The 17,957-nt window shown below is 30.7% G+C and overlaps 1 protein-coding gene and 1 long non-coding RNA gene across 22 annotated transcripts in view; one reads left to right on the top strand and one right to left on the bottom strand.

Moving 5' to 3' along the window:
- The window catches only part of LOC143072010 (uncharacterized), a 45,143-nt gene extending 31,936 nt beyond the window's left edge, over window positions 1-13,207 (top strand). For 5 of the 21 annotated variants that reach the window (XM_076246778.1, XM_076246768.1, XM_076246764.1 and 2 more), the window contains 4 exons: window positions 4,608-4,655; window positions 6,161-6,296; window positions 7,558-7,701; window positions 9,781-13,207. In XM_076246778.1, coding sequence (XP_076102893.1) covers window positions 4,608-4,655; window positions 6,161-6,296; window positions 7,558-7,701; window positions 9,781-9,923 — 471 coding nt within the window. In that variant the 3' untranslated portion in view covers window positions 9,924-13,207. Of the gene's footprint in view, window positions 1-4,150; window positions 4,172-4,607; window positions 4,656-6,160; window positions 6,297-7,557; window positions 7,702-9,780 lie in introns of all 21 variants that reach the window. The other 16 variants (XM_076246765.1, XM_076246761.1, XM_076246757.1 and 13 more) reach the window with 8 other exon arrangements.
- LOC143072012 (uncharacterized) lies at window positions 3,859-4,269 on the bottom strand. The gene is made up of 3 exons (XR_012977015.1): window positions 4,145-4,269; window positions 4,059-4,107; window positions 3,859-3,974 (listed from the first exon to the last, which is right to left on the bottom strand). It is a non-coding gene; the product is annotated as an uncharacterized LOC143072012 (long non-coding RNA).
- Window positions 13,208-17,957: the final 4,750 nt, after the last annotated feature.

Raw genomic sequence — 17,957 nt, 5'->3', positions numbered from 1 at the left:
AGTAATGTTAACTGGAAAATGTACTTTCTGATAAGAAGATTGTAGTTTAGTTGGCTTGCACAAGAAGTTGTGAAATTAGCTTTGTGTAACTTATGTTGCTTTGTATCCATGTTAACACTTTCTGTTCCTCTAGTTTGTCAAAATCCCTGTAGATATATCTGTATTGTCAGTTATTGCATGTTGTTTTACATAATGTATATATACAATCTTATACTATAGAGATATGGTTACAATACTTATATTTTTATCAGTTTCCTGAAATGATGTTACTTAAAAATAGTTGAATATTATGAAATTTTATTATTCACCTTTAATTTGAACTATATCAAATTTCATAGTATTATCTGTCAAATTTTTAACTGATATTTACAGATCAAGTTCAAGGTCAATTTTTCTAACCTGGAAGTTTACCAGTTAATTACCTCTATTTGGTAAATTCTTAGTTGAACTCTAAGACATAATTAAGTCATGAACCAACTTTGAAACACAGTTGTCTTTCTTACTTTGTGATATAATTTTAGCTGAAAAAACAGCATAGAAAAAATGTTAAGCTTTTTTTTTTTGACTCTCTGCACTCGCCAAACAATTTATTGGCTTGTCCCTCATATCAAAATCCTCCCTTGGTGCTTAAAATCCTCTTTGATAAAATAGCTCCTTTTTGAGTGGAGGTCTTTTGCACTTCTGCTGTTTTGTTATTGTATATGTACTAGGAAACAGTGAACTCTGTAAATATTTTGGGAGAAATTCTTGAATATTTTAATATAAATAAAAAAGTAATGAAAAACTTGTCAGACCATTTTTATCGAGCCTTCAACTTAAGTTGAAAAAGCGAGACATAGCAATCCTACATTCTGTCGTCGTCGGTGTCGTAGGCGGCGGTGTCCACAAATATTCACTCTGGTTAAAGTTTTTGAAATTTTAGTAACTTTCTTAAACTATTCTGGATTTCTACCAAACTTACACAGAAGCTTGTTTATGATCATAAGATAGTATCCAGAAGTAAATTTTGTAAAAATAAAATTCCACTTTTTCCTTATTTTACTTATAAATGGATTTAGTTTTTCTGCCGGGTAACATTACATTCACTCTGGGGTTAAAGTTTTTAAAATTTAAATAACTTTCTTAAACTATCCTGGGTTTGTACCAAACTTGGACAGAAGCTTGTTTATGATCATAAGATAGTATCCAGAAGTAAATTTTGTAAAAAAAGAATTTATTTTTTCCGTATTTTAATTTTAAATGGACTTAGATTTTCTGCCAGGAAACAACATATTCACTCGTGGTTGAGTTTTTAAAATTTAATAACTTTCTTATACTATTTTGGATTTGTACCAAACTTCGACAGAAGCTTGTTGATGACCAAAAGCTAATGAAGTATTCAGAAGTAAATTTTGTTAAAATTTCGTACCTGTGTATCTGTATTGTACTTATAAAAAGACTTAATTTTTCTTCCAGTTAACATTACATACAGTCTGCAGTTAAAGTTTTTATACGACCGCAAATTTTGAAAAAATTTTCGTCGTATATTGCTATCACGTTGGCGTCGGCGTCGGCGTCGTCGTCGTCCGGCGTCCGAATACTTTTAGTTTTCGCACTCTAACTTTAGTAAAAGTGAATGGAAATCTATGAAATTTTAACACAAGGTTTATGACCACAAAAGGAAGGTTGGTATTGATTTTGGGAGTTTTGGTCCCAACATTTTAGGAATTAGGGGCCAAAAAGGGCCCAAATAAGCATTTTCTTGGTTTTCGCACTATAACTTTAGTTTAAGTTAATAGAAATCTATGAAATTTTGACACAAGGTTTATGACCACAAAAGAACAGCTGGGATTGATTTTGGGAGTTTTGGTCTCAACAGTTTAGGAATTAGGGGCCAAAAAAGGGCCCAAATAAGCATTATTCTTGGTTTTCGCACAATAACATTAGTTTAAGTAAATAGAAATCAATGAAATTTAAACACAATGTTAATGACTACAAAAGGAAGGTTGGTATTGATTTTGGGAGTTTAGGTCCCAACAGTTTAGGAATTAGGGGCCAAAAAGGGACCCAAATAAGCATTTTTCTTGGTTTTCGCACCATAACGTTAGTATAAGTAAATAGAAATCTATGAAATTTAAACACAAGGTTTATGACCATAAAAGAAAGGTTGGGTTTGATTTTGGGAGTTTTGGTCCCAACATAATAAGGGGCCCAAAGGGTCCAAAATTAAACTTTTGTTTGATTTCATCAAAATTGAATAATTGGGGTTCTTTGATATGCTGAATCTAACTGTCATGACTGTGTATGTAGATTCTTAACTTTTGGTCCCGTTTTCAAATTGGTCTACATTAAGGTCCAAAGGGTCCAAAATTAAACTTAGTTTGATTTTGACAAAAAATGAATCAGTTAGGTTCTTTGATATGCTGAATCTAAAAATGTACTTAGATTCTTGATTATTGGCCCAGTTTTCAAGTTGGTCCAAATCGGGGTCCAAAATTAAACTTTGTTTGATTTCATCAAAAATTGAATAAATGGGGTTCTTTGATATACCAAATCTAACTGTGTATGTAGATTCTTCATTTTTGGTCCTGTTTTCAAATTGGTCTACACTAAAGTCCAAAGGGTCCAAAATTAAACTTAGTCTGATTTTAACAAAAATTGAAATCTTGAAGTTCTTTGATATGCTGAATCCAAAAATGTACTTAGATTTTTTATTATGGGCCCAGTTTTCAAGTTGGTCCAAATCAGGATCTAAAATTATTATATTAAGTATTGTGCAATAGCAAGTCTTTTCAATTGCACAGTATTGCGCAATGGCAAGAAATATCTAATTGCACAATATTGTGAAATATCAAATTTTTTTTTAATTAGAGTTATCTTTCTTTGTCCAGAATCAACTTAAATCTTTGTTATATACAATATACAATGTATATTCACTTTTTACTACCAACTGATAAATTAAAATAATCTTTACCATTCAGTGATAACAAGCAGTTTTTTTACATCTTAATATTTTATGATGTATTTAAATGAGTAGTTATTGTTGCAAACTCCATTAGAAATTTTAATTGAGATTAGTTTTGGAATAAGGGAAAGGGGGATGTGATTAAAAAAATTGGGTTCAATTTTTCTCATTTGAAATTTCATAGATAAAAAAGAAAATTTCTTCAAACATTTTTTTGAGAGGATTAATATTCAACAGCATAGTGAATTGCTCTAAGAGAAACAAAAATTTTAAGTTCATTAGAACACATTCATTCTGTGTCAGAAACCTATGCTGTGTCAACTATTTAATCACAATCCAAATTTAGAGCTGAATCCAGCTTGAATGTTGTGTCCATACTTGCCCTAACCGTTCAGGGTTCAACCTCTGCGGTCGTATAAAGCTACGCCCTGCGGAGCATCTGGTTAAAACATTTATTAGATTCCAAAACTATCCTGAATTTTTACCAAACTTGGACAGAAGCTAGCTTTTTACAATCAAAAGGTAGTATAAAGAAGAATATTTTTATTGATTTTTTCCTTATTTTTGTTGACCCTGCGATTAACAGCAAAAGTAGGCGGGACATTGGGTTCCGTGGAACCCTTAAGAATTTTTTCTGCATGAAATTTTTAAATTTGTAAAATTATTTGTTAAACAACAAGAAACAGTAACTATTACTGTAAATTCTGAAATTATTACGATTTTTTAATTATTGCGAAAATGCAACAGTGTTATAATTGCAATAATTTAGATTCAGATTTTGAAATTTTTTGTATGAATTTAACAGGATTTTTCGCAATATCTCAAAAATTAAAATTGCATTTAAGTCAAAATCGCAATGATAAGTGCACACAATAATTTCGGAATTTACAGTAAAAAACATCAAAAGGCTCTATAAATCATACAGAATTCACTGTATAAATTATATGTTATTATGCTTCTGCTTTAGTTATCTACCTCTTGATATGTATATACCTATATCATTACTGGTTACCTATTGATATTTATATACCTATAGCAATACTGATTACCTGGTTACCTCTCTTGATATTTATATACCTATAGCATTACTGGTTACCTATTGATATTTATATACCTATAGCAATACTGGTTACCTGGTTACCTCTCTATTGATATTTATATACCTATAGCATTACTGGTTACCTATTGATATTTATATACCTATAGCAATACTGGTTACCTTCACAGGTAGTATATATATTGATTTCAAATATTAACTTAGATCTCACAGCTTTTTTAAAAAAAGTTATGTTTTCTTTCTGTTTGAATTTTTGTTATGCTGACTTGAAATCAAAATTGTAAAACTTTCTACCTGTTGCATGTGTTTGCTTAAATTTCAACATGATTATTTCTTAAAGAGAATGATATTGTATTGTTCTAGAATTTAAAAAAATGTTATTATAATTTTTCTGAAAAAGTTATAGATGATTTCTGAATTTTTCTTCATACAAATGTTCAGAGATATAAAAGATGAAGATTCGGTCAAAATCAAAAAGTTCCAAATAAATTTAGAGACTATTATCTTCACATCATGTGTTATTTTGATTTCAATACACAGGCTTTCACTTTCAGTGTGTTTTAGTTTTTTACAAATTATTCCTAGTTAACTTTGATGTTGTTTTAGCAGACGACAGTTTCTAAGGAAGAAACTGTAACTAGCACTGAGGTCAAGGTTTGTTACTGTTTTTCTCTCTAAGCATGGTGAAGGACAGTTTTTCATCGCTCATCACAAAACTTCCGAACAGTATTCTATACAAAATTCATATAAGTTCATAAGGAAATATTGAAAGATATTTCATTCATACAAAATTTTTAAAAATTAATTATATTTAAAAAGATGATGAGCGATGAAAGAAAATAATTTAAAGGTTCAGTGGCAAAGTTTTTGCTGACCAGTATTTGTTTCTTGTCTCGCTTGACAGAGTTTCCTTCAAATTTGTCTAGCTGTATTTGTGTTCAACTTTGGAAATTCCATTATCATATATAGATACCCTTGAATGCAAATACTTTGCCAAACTGTACAATGGGATAAGAATTAAGTTATGTGTTAAAGAGAAAAATATGTTCCATTATATTCAGTTGATTATTAGCTTAGCTTTTCCACCTCTTTCCATAATTTTACCTTTAATATATGCATGGATTCCTCCCTGTCATGTGATAAATGAGAAAAGGAGTAGAATATGTCTTATAACCAAAGTCATACTTACATTTTCAATTTTGTGTAAGTCAGTTGTAAAAATATATAATGGTGATTAAGTGTAAAAATTTGGAGTAAATCTCTGTACTAAATAGACTCAGGTAAATCTAATATTATTTTGAGACCTATATGTTTTTTTAATAGTGGAAAAAATGAGAGAAGTTTATGCATAAATAGAAATGACTCAGTTTATGGTATAGCAGAAAGTGTTGACTATGATGTTTTACTCATGTTTACAAGATTTTTGATAGTTCTACAAATGCTTAAACCAGGAGGTCACTAAAATATACCATCTATTTCTTTCTTTGTAAACAAAGATATTTTCAAACAGTTATTCTTTCGTATTCTTGAGTAGTAAACAATCTAAGTGATAAAGGTTTACTTTTCTGAGCCAGATTCCTTAAATGTATGCATTACTTTTCAAGTACACTATGTTTATGAATCTTGTAGAATTAGAAAGCACATGTTATTATGATGTTGAAAAGTCATGAGAATTGTTTCTTTTCTCAATTTGACCAAGCTTTTGTTTTTGAAAACAGAATTCAAGAGAGTGAATTGACGCTTGAGTAAATACCTTATATATCCTAAAGAACCCTTGCAGCTAACACTGCATATTTATATATGTAAAGTAAACAAACATAATTTCAGGCAAGCATGAAAAATAGGCGATGTTTCAGAAACTAACAACAGGTTCTTGCATGGACAAAAATGGAATGAAGGGATTACTGATAAAACATTAAATATTTCGAACATGCAAATTATGTTTAGATTGTTGTGTAATGGATAAATGTCTATTTTAATTCAGATAATGAAAAAATCTTTTTTCAATAAAAATTGAAATACAGATATGGGATGTAATGGAGCAAAAAAAATCAAATCAGTCTAATACATTTCAATTAGCCAGAAAATCACATCTTGCACTGTGAATGGTGCTCAACACGTATTGATGATTTTAATATTTGACATTTTATTTATTTTAGAAGAACTTGAATACTTGGTCTGGTGAAGGTAGTAAGGTGAATATTGACTTAGATGCCCTGAGTCCTGCTAGTAAATATCAAAGCAAACAACATCAACCATCAATGAACCAACTACAGACTGGGCAACCCCAACCTGGTAAGTCAATATACTACAGACTGGGCAACCCCAACCTGGTAAGTCAATATACTACAGACTCACTGGGCAACCCCAACCTGGTAAGTCAATATACTATAGACTGGGCAACCCCAACCTGGTAAGTCAATATACTACAGACTGGGCAACCCCAACCTGGTAAGTCAATATACTATAGACTGGGCAACCCCAACCTGGTAAGTCAATATACTACAGACTGGGCAACCCCAACCTGGTAAGTCAATATACTACAGACTGGGCAACCCCAACCTGGTAAGTCAATATACTACAGGCTGGGCAACCCCAACCTGGTAAGTCAATATACTACAGACTCGCTGGGCAACCCCAACCTGGTAAGTCAATATACTATAGACTGGGCAACCCCAACCTGGTAAGCCAATATACTACAGACTGGGCAACCCCAACCTGGTAAGTCAATATACTACAGACTGGGCAACCCCAACCTGGTAAGTCAATATACTACAGACTGGGCAACCCCAACCTGGTAAGTCAATATAATCCATCCATTAGGTATCAGTTACAACAATAGATGGAACAACAATAACCTTTTTAACCCTGTATGCACCACCATCATGAAGCAAATACAATATGAACAAGTCATCAACAAAAAGTAAAAATCACAAAAATACTGAACTCTGAGAAAAATTCAAAACGGAAAGTCCCTAATCAAATGGCAAAATCAAATGATAAAACACATCAAACAAATGGACCTCAACCTTCTATTTAGTTTACATTCACACTCTTCCAATGACTAATTACTTCCACAATGCATAGTATAACCTCAAACTTGACAACAGGAGGAAACATATACAATCAACCACTAAACTAAGCACAACATAGAACAAAAACAACCAAGAACCTATAATATTTTGTTTTAGGTGTCAATCTAGTTTTTGCCACCAATTTATTAATCAATCTAATGAGTGCATTCCAACTCTTCCCTCCGAAACAACTTGTTTCTTAAATATCTCTTGCAGCAATGGAAGATAGGACAACTAGGAAACACCTTCAGTAAACTAAATTACAGTAACAACACAGCAATAAATCATGTTTCAATAGTGATTACAACAAGAACTAATTGATTACAACTGGAATAACAATAAAACATGATTCATTAGTGATAACAACAAGAACAATAAATAATAAAAAAGGAGTTCCGCAGAAAGTAATATACTAATAAATTCCATCAAGGAGTCAGTTACATCACTAAGAATTATCAAGATTATCTTGTTGTCTTTTATAGGAATGGGTATGATGGGAAATCAAGGAATGGTAGGAAATCAAGGCATGATGGGAATTAATCAAGGAATGGCTGGTATGTCTATGAACCAACAGCCACAAGGAAATATGATGGGACAACCAAGACCTATGATGACTGGAAATATGGGTAGGTGTAAACAAACATATTTTTGTTCTTCATTATGAATTACATAAATTGGTTGTTGAACTGTTACAAAGACTGTTTAACAGCAAATTTGAAAATAATCACTTTAAGAGATATTTAGTTATCAATTATAAAGCTAATTTGATAATGCTTGTAAATTTCAATGTGATATAAATAATGTCCTAACTGTCATTCAAATGTTAAAGACTATTATATTATCTATGGGTACCCCTCTTATTAAAAACACTTAACAGTCTTTCAAAAGTGAATGCAGTATACATGATATCTACTGACAAACAAAATATGGCAAGTGTTTTACCATGGATGGCTTTATGGATTTGTTTCATGCATATGTATGCAACATTATGAAAACTTTACAATACACTAGATTCCAATTTAATTTTTTTTGCTTGAACTGCCAAGGTTGACTTCGGGTCATTTGTGGAAAAGTCGTTGAACATTGTGACTTAAAGACAATTGCTTTGTGACATTTTTTTAGGGTAAAAGCACCAATTGGAAGATCATGTTTTGAAACTCTTTTTACAAATTTTTTTATGAGTACTGGTATATTTTGGTGTGGACTTTTATAGATACTTTTTGCATGTAATTAGAATAGAATTTAATAACTTTGTTATTTTTACAGGCATAAGGTAAAAGATACAACTCAGAAAATTTTGACCCAGCCAAGCTTTTTAAAACATTCATTTAGGTGTTTCAGTGTGCTTTTCTTAAACTTCCTTTCTCAAGCTAGAAAACTTTTTTTGCATTTTCATTACTAGTGTTTTTTTGCTAGATTCAAGTTTTGTTTTTAAGTGTTGTTTGGTGGCTGTTACATGGACATTTACAACGTTCATGTTCTATTTATAGGTATGATGTAACAGAATTCATAATTACTGGCTAGGAGGACTATAGCAAGTTTACTGTCTCCCAATACACCAATTGTTTCCTAACTTGAGGCGGAGGGGAATAGTCTCAGTGGTGGGGGACAGAAAACTTGCCTTTGTCTGAAAAGCCAGTAAAAGTTCAAACTTGGAAATGAAAGTTTACACAAAAAATACATTATTAAATATAGATATATAGCATGTAAATTTGCATGACCATATAGGATATAAATACACTTCTTAGTATTTTGGCGCATGTACAGTGGATCTTTGGGGTTAGGACTAGGAATAGGGTTATAAAAAGAAGTTCCATCAGCAGTCCTTTTCCATGCACAAATTAAATGATTAAATGTCATCAGTTTGTTACTTTTTAATTTCCATCATAGGAATTTTATTATTGTGAAATTTAGTGCAATGTTAACTTTTGAAATAGCTATTATCAATGAATAATTTTAGTACTTCTAGGAAAATAGAGACATTGATGGCTATATTAGGTACATAATTTACAAACAGACAGGCTACTTGTAGTATCTTGTTGGTTTAAAAAAATTATGGGCAAAAGAAATGGCTTTTCCCAGTAGTAGTAAATTTGACTAAAATCTAGTAGTTAAATTTGAGTATGTTAAAATGATTACATGGATTTGTTTGCCAATGATTCAAACCACCCAAGTGGAATTCATTATTGAATCATTTGATGTTTATATAATCTTAGATATTTATGATGCAGACTCCACTATGTACCAGTAAGATGAACAATACTGGACTTAGTTTCTTGTTTTGTGTGGCATACTTAAGCTTAATTCCAATGTGACAGCAAAACAAATGATTGATCTGTAGTTGCTATTAAGACTAAATGTTGTACAAACCCTGCTGAAATAAGACAAAAGATATCATACCCAAAAGTCATTCATAATCAAAATGTAATGGTTACCTAATTACCTGAAGAGAGTTATTGAATAAATTTTTTTTTTTTTTTTAAATATTTGTAGTTTAGCTACTTCTCTATTTTTTATGACTTTGGTTTATTTAAAGACATAAGATTATATAGATTAATTTAAAAAAATACAAATCTGGTATATAGTGTAGAACATTACAGATTTCAGTGAAAAAAAATACTTTATACATGTATGCCTTATCACTGTATATTCATAAACGCAGCAGTAGTGAGTGCCATGATTTATAGTATACTAATCTTTTACAGGTATGATGCCTAACATGGGAATGATGGGTAATATGTCAACAACAACGATGGGTAGAATGAACATGACGGCTAACGTGTCAGCAAACGCTGCATTCCAAAAGAAGACGGATCAAGCTTTTAGTGCATTCGGAAGCTTTAAATAAACTTAATGTGAAAATTGAATCCTATCCTAACTGTTATATCTAACTGTTTTCAGTGACCTACACTCAGGTGTCAATCAAATTGGTTCTTTTATCTCATTGGACTGGTTCCAACATTATGATTTTTAATTGTCCATGAAAATTTCATTGTCCATCTACTAAATGTTTTTGTAAACTTCTGAATATTGTTAGTGACAATTTGGGCATTATAGATCATTATGGACCATTTCTAGATTGTAACTTGGTTGTTGTCACATATTTTTGTTTAATGTTGAAACTGGCTGAATTGTTTTCTGTTATGATCAGCTGATTTCTCCTACTGTGGAATTATTAATATTTTTGTGTTACCAATTTTCATGGAATTCATTGGTTTTGGTAAATAAAAAAATTCAACTGATCAACAAAGTTTAAATATTTTACAGTTATTTAACAAAAATTGGCAACACTGGTGATTATCCTCCAAAGTAATTTTTTTCCTCCATCCTCAAAAATTGGTAGCCATGGAAATAATTTAATCCACAGCATCTATTTGTGTTATTAAGTATAGCTTTTAGTTGTTGAATAGAAAGAAAAAAAGAATATGTAAAAGGCCAGGATAATGGATAATAATCAAACACACTTCAAGAAGCTTTAACCTTCAGTAAAAGTACCAAGAATTACAGATTTACTTTAAACAAGTTATGAATTATGCAAATTAAATTTTAGTTCTTAAAAACTTGGTTTCCTGAAAGTAGTGTTAACTCTATTCCTTCCCATTGATTTACATAAAAACTTGTCATGAAATCTGAAGATGCAGAAGCAAATTTGTGAAACAGATCTTAAAGTCAATTAAATTTATGTCATCGCTAATCATTATTTTGTATTATCGTGATTTTAAATCTGTTAACTCTATGGTTTCATGCCTCATTATGAATTTTAATGAATTTTATTTTGACTAAAATGAAATGAAATTATTTTTTTTCAGCTATGTAGTAATTTTGATTACGTAACATTCCTATATCTTTGATTTAATTACTTTTTCACATGTAATGAGATTTGCAATGTTAGAATTATATTGTTAAATCAACATTTGAAATTTCTTAAAACAGATATAAATATTCATTTAAAGAACAGTTCCTGGGTTAAGAAATATAATTTCATATTTTTTTGCAAGAGTTTTGGTTTCAGCTGTACATTAGATAATTTTATGCTTTTCTATAAAAGTGCTATATTTATTGTTGATTTCTGCAACAGTTTGGGATCTTCTGATAGCAGTTAGAGATGTATTCATGTAATGCTTTTCACGTAGAAGTACTGAGTTTGTTTTAGGGAAATTTCAGATTTGAACTTAGAAAAATGGTTTCATTTGTTCATTTGATTAGAAATCCTGCTTCTTTATAGAATTTATAGGAAATATTAGCTGAAGGGTTTCAGAAATAAAATTTGCAGAACTTTTATTTTGCGAAATGCAATATTGTTACTAATCGATTGGACTGATGACTTTTGTCATTTTACTTTCGTGGTACCAATTATAGCAGACTCTGGTCAGCAGTTTTCAAACCTTACATTCCATCTTAAAATCGCCAATTTTTAACAGATTTTTGAATCAATATGTTCAATCAATTTGTTGTTCAATTGCCTAAAGTTTAAGAGAAATCATTAGAAAACACATCAAATGGGCATAATAGTTACTAATCTACATTTATTCACATCACTTCTGGAAAACGGAAACAAATTTTACATAAGTACATTGGCATTGTCTTTATAATTTGTATCATGTGTATTTCGATTAAAAATTGCACCTTATAAGAGCACCAACTGCATCTTTGAACATTCTTGTCATTAAGGAATTTGTTTTTAGTATAAATTCTATAGTTTTCACAGTTCCATTATTTATATACTACTTAAATTTGACTGTGATAAAATGAATTTATTTTGGAATTTGAATAGGCCTGAACACTGAAAGTGTGTAGGGTGCAATGGCATGGTCTTTCTGTCACAAAAATAGGTGAAAATATAGGAATTTGTTACATGTGAAATTACACTTATTTTGTGTAAACCTTGTTAAGAATTCCTCAGTATTAAGCCTAACTATGTTGGTGGAGGATAATTCATATTAAGTTCAGTATTTGGTTGAATAAGTGCTGTTTATGTATAGAATAAATTATTTTTGAAATTTTTAAGTTTATTTAAATTATATTTGATGCATGTATTTATTGTTGGTGGATATAAAACAGATTGAACAAACTTTTCTGTGAAAGGTTTAAGATAAATAACCTGACCTTATCTGCATTCAGATGGCTTTGTATATCAGTATTCAGTAACACATGTGAAGTGAGCTGTTATTGAATTTTTACTACACCGGTTGAAAAGAAATAACATTCCAATATAAAGGGAAACAATCCATTCATTATCTGTGTATCATTTATAATGTCTCTCAGTAAAACAGAACTTTGCCATCAATATTGTTCATCTAAGAAGAAGAATATAATGTTTTATTAGGAAATTTAAAGATTAATGCTATCTGAATCTTTTGGAAACTGCATATATTCTTAATTTCCCTGTTCTTTTATTATATAAATGTTTTCCTTGCTCATAATTTATATTATATATCCTGCAATATTATTTGTCGTGCCCTCTTTAAACTGATTTAATTTCTCATGAATTTCAGCAAATTCAGTTTATATTTGTATTCAGTAGATTTTCAGTTAATTGAACATTTTCCGTTTATTAATCTCCATCAAAATTAAAGCTATCAAGGAATCTTTTTATGATTATTTTAAAAAAATCATTATTTGTTATTCTTTCTTTATCATCTAAGAAGTTATTGTATATTATAGGAAAAATATTTGTTATTTTTATGAAGAAAATTGAAAAGTATATATAGAGGTTTTGTTTTTGTTTTATGTAATTTTTAACACCTCCATAAATTATGGCTTTGAATTTTTCTGCAGTATTCTGAACAAAGAAATAAATTAAAAAAATATTAGCGTGTGAAACTAATCTGATAATATATATATATTTCAAATGAGGGTTTTTTTCTTGAATATTCTCTTACTGATATGAATACAAAAAATGTTTGTTCTACTCAGCTACTATTCAGTTTGTAAGGATTTCAATTTTAGTATGTGCTTGGTTAAAGACCAAAAAAAATCTAAAAGGAGTAATATATTCTTTGTAAAACATCATATTAAATCTGTGATTAGGTGTAGTTGTTATATTTTGTATATATCTGTTTAAATGGAATTGTTGTGTAAAAGGTACGAGTGAATGATCAACGAAAAAATAAATAAAAGTTGAATATTGTATTCAAATGTGTGTTTTAATTAAGATAACTATCATTTCTCTGTATCCAACTGAATTTTAATGAAACAAGCACATTACAAATGATTAAAGAAGGATCACAAGAAACCACAGGATGAAAATGTAAATGACTTTATGTCACAGTATGACCTTCAACAATGAGCAAATCACAAATTATATAATAAATGATAGAAGGCACCAGCCATTATGACAAAATTTGGTACAATTCAATTGGAAAACCAATGCTAAAACAAATAAAGCAGCCAGTCTTGAATGATCACCACTCTTGTTACTGCTCAATCCTCAACAAGCTTATCATGCTTATGACAGGTTAAACCACACATCAATGAAATAATTTGTAAAAGTCAGTGGTAGATAGCTTGACTCATCAGAGCAACAATTAGATGATAAAAACAAAAATCCCCCCCCCCCCCAAAAAAAAAAAAAAACCCCACAAAGTACTGATCTTTAACTAGTACTCACTGTTATGAAAGCTATTTCAAACCCCAATTTTATTCACCAGTCCAAGATAAACCCTGGTTTTCCCAGACTTAAATTGCAAAAGGTACAGAACTGATAGATTTTTTGTAAAGACATCAGAAACAGTCTGGAAAAAGTATGACCTGGTGCATGTGCAAAAATATAGATATCGAGAGAATGAAGGACTATTAGTGTTCATTACTAAATTTGTATAGTATACAGAAATACTTATTTGATAATGTTTTTATTTATTAAAAACAAAATCACTTTTAGTACTTATTAAGACAATGTTCCAAGTATTAATAAGAAAAAGTTCATTCGAAAGTATATTCAGCTGTTAATATTACACTCACACACAGGATACATGTATCAGATGTTAATTTACCTTGCTTTGTACTAGACTGAAGTCCTATATCACAAGGTTATAGTCAACAAGGAGACATGTCACTCAAAGAATATCAGTCTTTTTTCTAAATGACATAGCTTAATAGTCAAGTAGCAAAGACCTATTTATATGACTCAACTGGCCATTAATAGACTTTGCCTAGCATTGACATATCTCTTTATGTTTTTCAATTATACTAAAAATGTGTGACCCATTTTGGATATTCCCCTGTTAAAATATAGAAATTATTCAAAAAATTGTGATGAATAACTTTTGCAACAACAGTTTGTCAACCATTGGTTCCAGTAGGTATTGTAACTGCAACAAAAAATATCAAATATTGTTGATAAACCTTGTTATTAAAAAAAAAAAAAAAAAAAAAAAAAAAGACGCTTCCAGCCTTTGTTTTAATTTGTCTGCCAGTCTGCCATACTGATGGACAAACGGTCATTTGAAACATTTCTTTAAACACATTGTCGCATGACCAATTACACAAATATCCAGTGTGTGGCCACAACAAAAAAAATATTAAAAATGAAAAAACTTCAGTGCAAATGAACTGTAATATATACATTGTGTACTTTAGAAAATGTATTTGTTAAATCGAAAAATAGCACTGTGTAAATCAAGAGCATGTAACTAGTAAGGACCTGGCAGAGTGTTGCCAATTTAGTGCGTATTAGCCACTCAGGGGACAATTTACACCGAAATCAAGCAATATAAAGTGAAGTTAGATGCTAAGTAGTTATCAAGTTATCAGGTCAATTGATATTAACGAGAACCTGGGACTATCATTCTACCTTCCATTCTTTATTCCAGAAACAGTATTTGTCTCTGTTTCACTTCATGTCAATCGAACTTGTTTGCTGCAATGTGAGGGATATGTTCAGTTGTGCATTTGAACCTGTTTACTATTGTATTTTAGTAGTCTTAAGTTTGAGTTAACCATTTAAACGATTTATATTATATCATCATGTAGGAGAGAACATTTATAACGCTAAATAGACAACAAAACATAGACTAGTTTTTCAGTAAATCTTTTCTTGAAAAGGTCCTCTTAAAAATCTCATTTTCTTGTCTATTACGTAAGTCTTAAAACAGAGAATTTGGAGTCATTGGTAATGCAAGTGAATCATTTCATTGATTGATTGAGTGTTACCAAATTGTTTTTTTTTTGTCGAGCCTGCGACTTCTGTCGGCGGGGATCAGGCGTCAGTGGACACGTCGGCATTAACTAACTTCTTTAAAGCTTTATATTTTAGGAGGTGGACGACTTGGATGCTTTATACTTTGTTTATAAATGTCTTATGTTATGTTATATGTCCATTGTCCTTGACTTCATTTACATAGTTTATGCGCATAACTTGCAATGTCTTTGTGCCTGTCAGACAATTTTCATCCGACCTCGACCACATTTCATGAATTAGTGAACAAGGTTAAGTTTTCGTTGTCAATTCCATATCTCAGATACTGTAATTCTACAATTTTTTGGTGTATGGAATGATTGTACGTTGTATATGTCATGGTGGTAGGTGTCATCCGACCTAGACATGATTTTCATGTTTCATTGATTTAAGATAATTTTTTGTGTTTTTTCGTCTTTTCTAATACTATATGCATTAGTTCAACTTTATTTGGTATATGGAAATATTTCACGGTGTACATGTCAGTCTGGCAAGTTTTATTTGACATTGACCTCATTTCCACGGTTTATTACTCAGTGTTAATTTTTTTTTGTCTGTTTAAACTATGAGTAGTTAGTCAACTATATTTGGTGTTTGGAATGACTGTAAGGTGCATATGTCTGTTAGGTACATGTAGGTGTCATTTAACCTTGACCTCTCTTTCATGGTTCATTGGTCAATGGAGAGTTTTCATGGTTTATTTGTTTCTTATAAGCAATTGGTCAACTAATTATTATGTATATGTCGTGTACAAGTTGCGATTTTGTACAGGTTATAACATGTACAAAAATATTGTACATGTTATAACTTGTATAATGCAAAAACACAAGTTATAACATGTACAAAAGTACCTCGTACATGTTATTGCTTAAAAATGGTTTTAACTTGTACAAAACCGTAAAATAAGGATATGTTTATATTATCGCAACAGATGTTATTGACCTCAATAACATTTTCATAAAGTTTTTATTATTCCTTCATGTTAGTGTGTTTTGTCCTTTTTTGATACAGTTAATGTCCAGGGGTCTGTATTACGAAGCATTCCTAAGACTTGTCATAAGATATATCTTAGGACATGTCTTATGATCCTCTTAGGCAGCAACCATTTGATTTTCTGGGGGGGCTATGGTTTTTTTTGGAAAAAAAAGTTTGTTTCCAGTTTTTGGAGAAAAAAATAATTTTTGATTCTGAGAAAAAAAAATTGTTTGTTTCACCCTCAGCTGCCACTATATGTAATGCTAAAATTGAAAGAAAAAAATTGTTTTCGACTTGTCGCGAAAAAAATAGATTGTTTTTCGCCGCAGGCGAAAAAAAAAGTTTGCACAGAAAAAAAAACCATAGCCCCCCCCAGAAAATCAAATGGTTGCTGCCTTATGACTATCTATGGACATATCTTTATTTGATGAATTATAATTGTGAGTTTCCAATTTGAGGGCAATAGTAAAATACTTTCATTCTAGTTAATTGACACTAAAAGACATAAGAGGATAGCCATGACAGATGTGTCTACAAATAAAATTGGGAATGGAAATGGGGTATATGTCTAAACGACAACAACCAGCCCATGGAGCAGACGACATCCAAAGGACACAAATACATGCTTTCAAAGTAGAGGATATATATTTAAAACATGAAAATGACATCTGCCTCATGCAATGATCTTATTATTACTATACTATATATAAAAATATTAATTTTCGCGAACCATTTAGGTCACGGAAATTCCAAAATATGGCATCAGTAAGGAGAGTTGTGCAAATAATGTGAATACACAGAACCCCCATCCAAATTATCTTTAGCTAAAAGTATTCATCATTTTCTATTTTATATGTACTAACAACATTCCATTTTTCTATAATTTCGATTAAAATATTCCAAAATCTGAGTTAAAAAAAGTCAAATGCCCAAAATAAACATTGTCTGATTGGTTGAAGTACTGTGGCGTCAATGATAAGCATAGCAAGCCTCGATGTAAAGCACACGCTTCACATGAATAAGGAGAGTTTTACAAATAATGTGAATACACAGATCCTCCATCCTATTTATATTTTGCTGAAAATGTTGCAATGTTCATCATTTCTGTTTTGATTCTGCTAACAACATTCCATTTTTTCTTTAATTCCGATTTATATATGTGGAACCCGCAATAAAAATAGATGGCCTCAATGATTTAAACGCAACGCAAAAAATTCCGTTGACCCTGAATTCAACGGATCGATAATAGCATCATCACCATCAACAAAATGTTTACCGTTATCTTTGTGAAATTTCAGTTATATAGTTCTTTAATTAGAGAAATTTTGGTAAGTATTACTTATTAATGTTAAGGTTCTACTGATGTGCTCCTCTAGACCTTTTTGACGGTCCGTTTTATCCCATTTATCTCAATATTATCTCCGATGACAGTAATGTCAACCCGACCTATTCGTGTCAAAAGTGAAAATCGCATCGATTTATTGAACTAATTTCTTCTTAAACTGTGCATGCATTGTTTCTGTATTATATGATAACCAATCACATTCACGTTGCATGTTTGCATGAAAATGGTCATGTATTAGTGAATTGTAAGGGCGATGCAACTTGAGGTCAGTGCGCGATCACGTGACATTATTATTTGTAAACAAATTTAAAACATGCTCCCCGCGTAACACGTGTCTGAATTATCCTTTCAAAGTGTTATGAATCTTTCAATCACTATTTTATGAA

Source organism: Mytilus galloprovincialis, chromosome 4 (assembly GCF_965363235.1).
Source record: "Mytilus galloprovincialis chromosome 4, xbMytGall1.hap1.1, whole genome shotgun sequence".
In the NCBI taxonomy this organism is placed as follows: Eukaryota; Metazoa; Mollusca; class Bivalvia; order Mytilida; family Mytilidae; genus Mytilus; species Mytilus galloprovincialis.
Note: the sequence above shows the minus strand (reverse complement) of the source record. Positions and strands in the feature narration are given on the sequence as shown.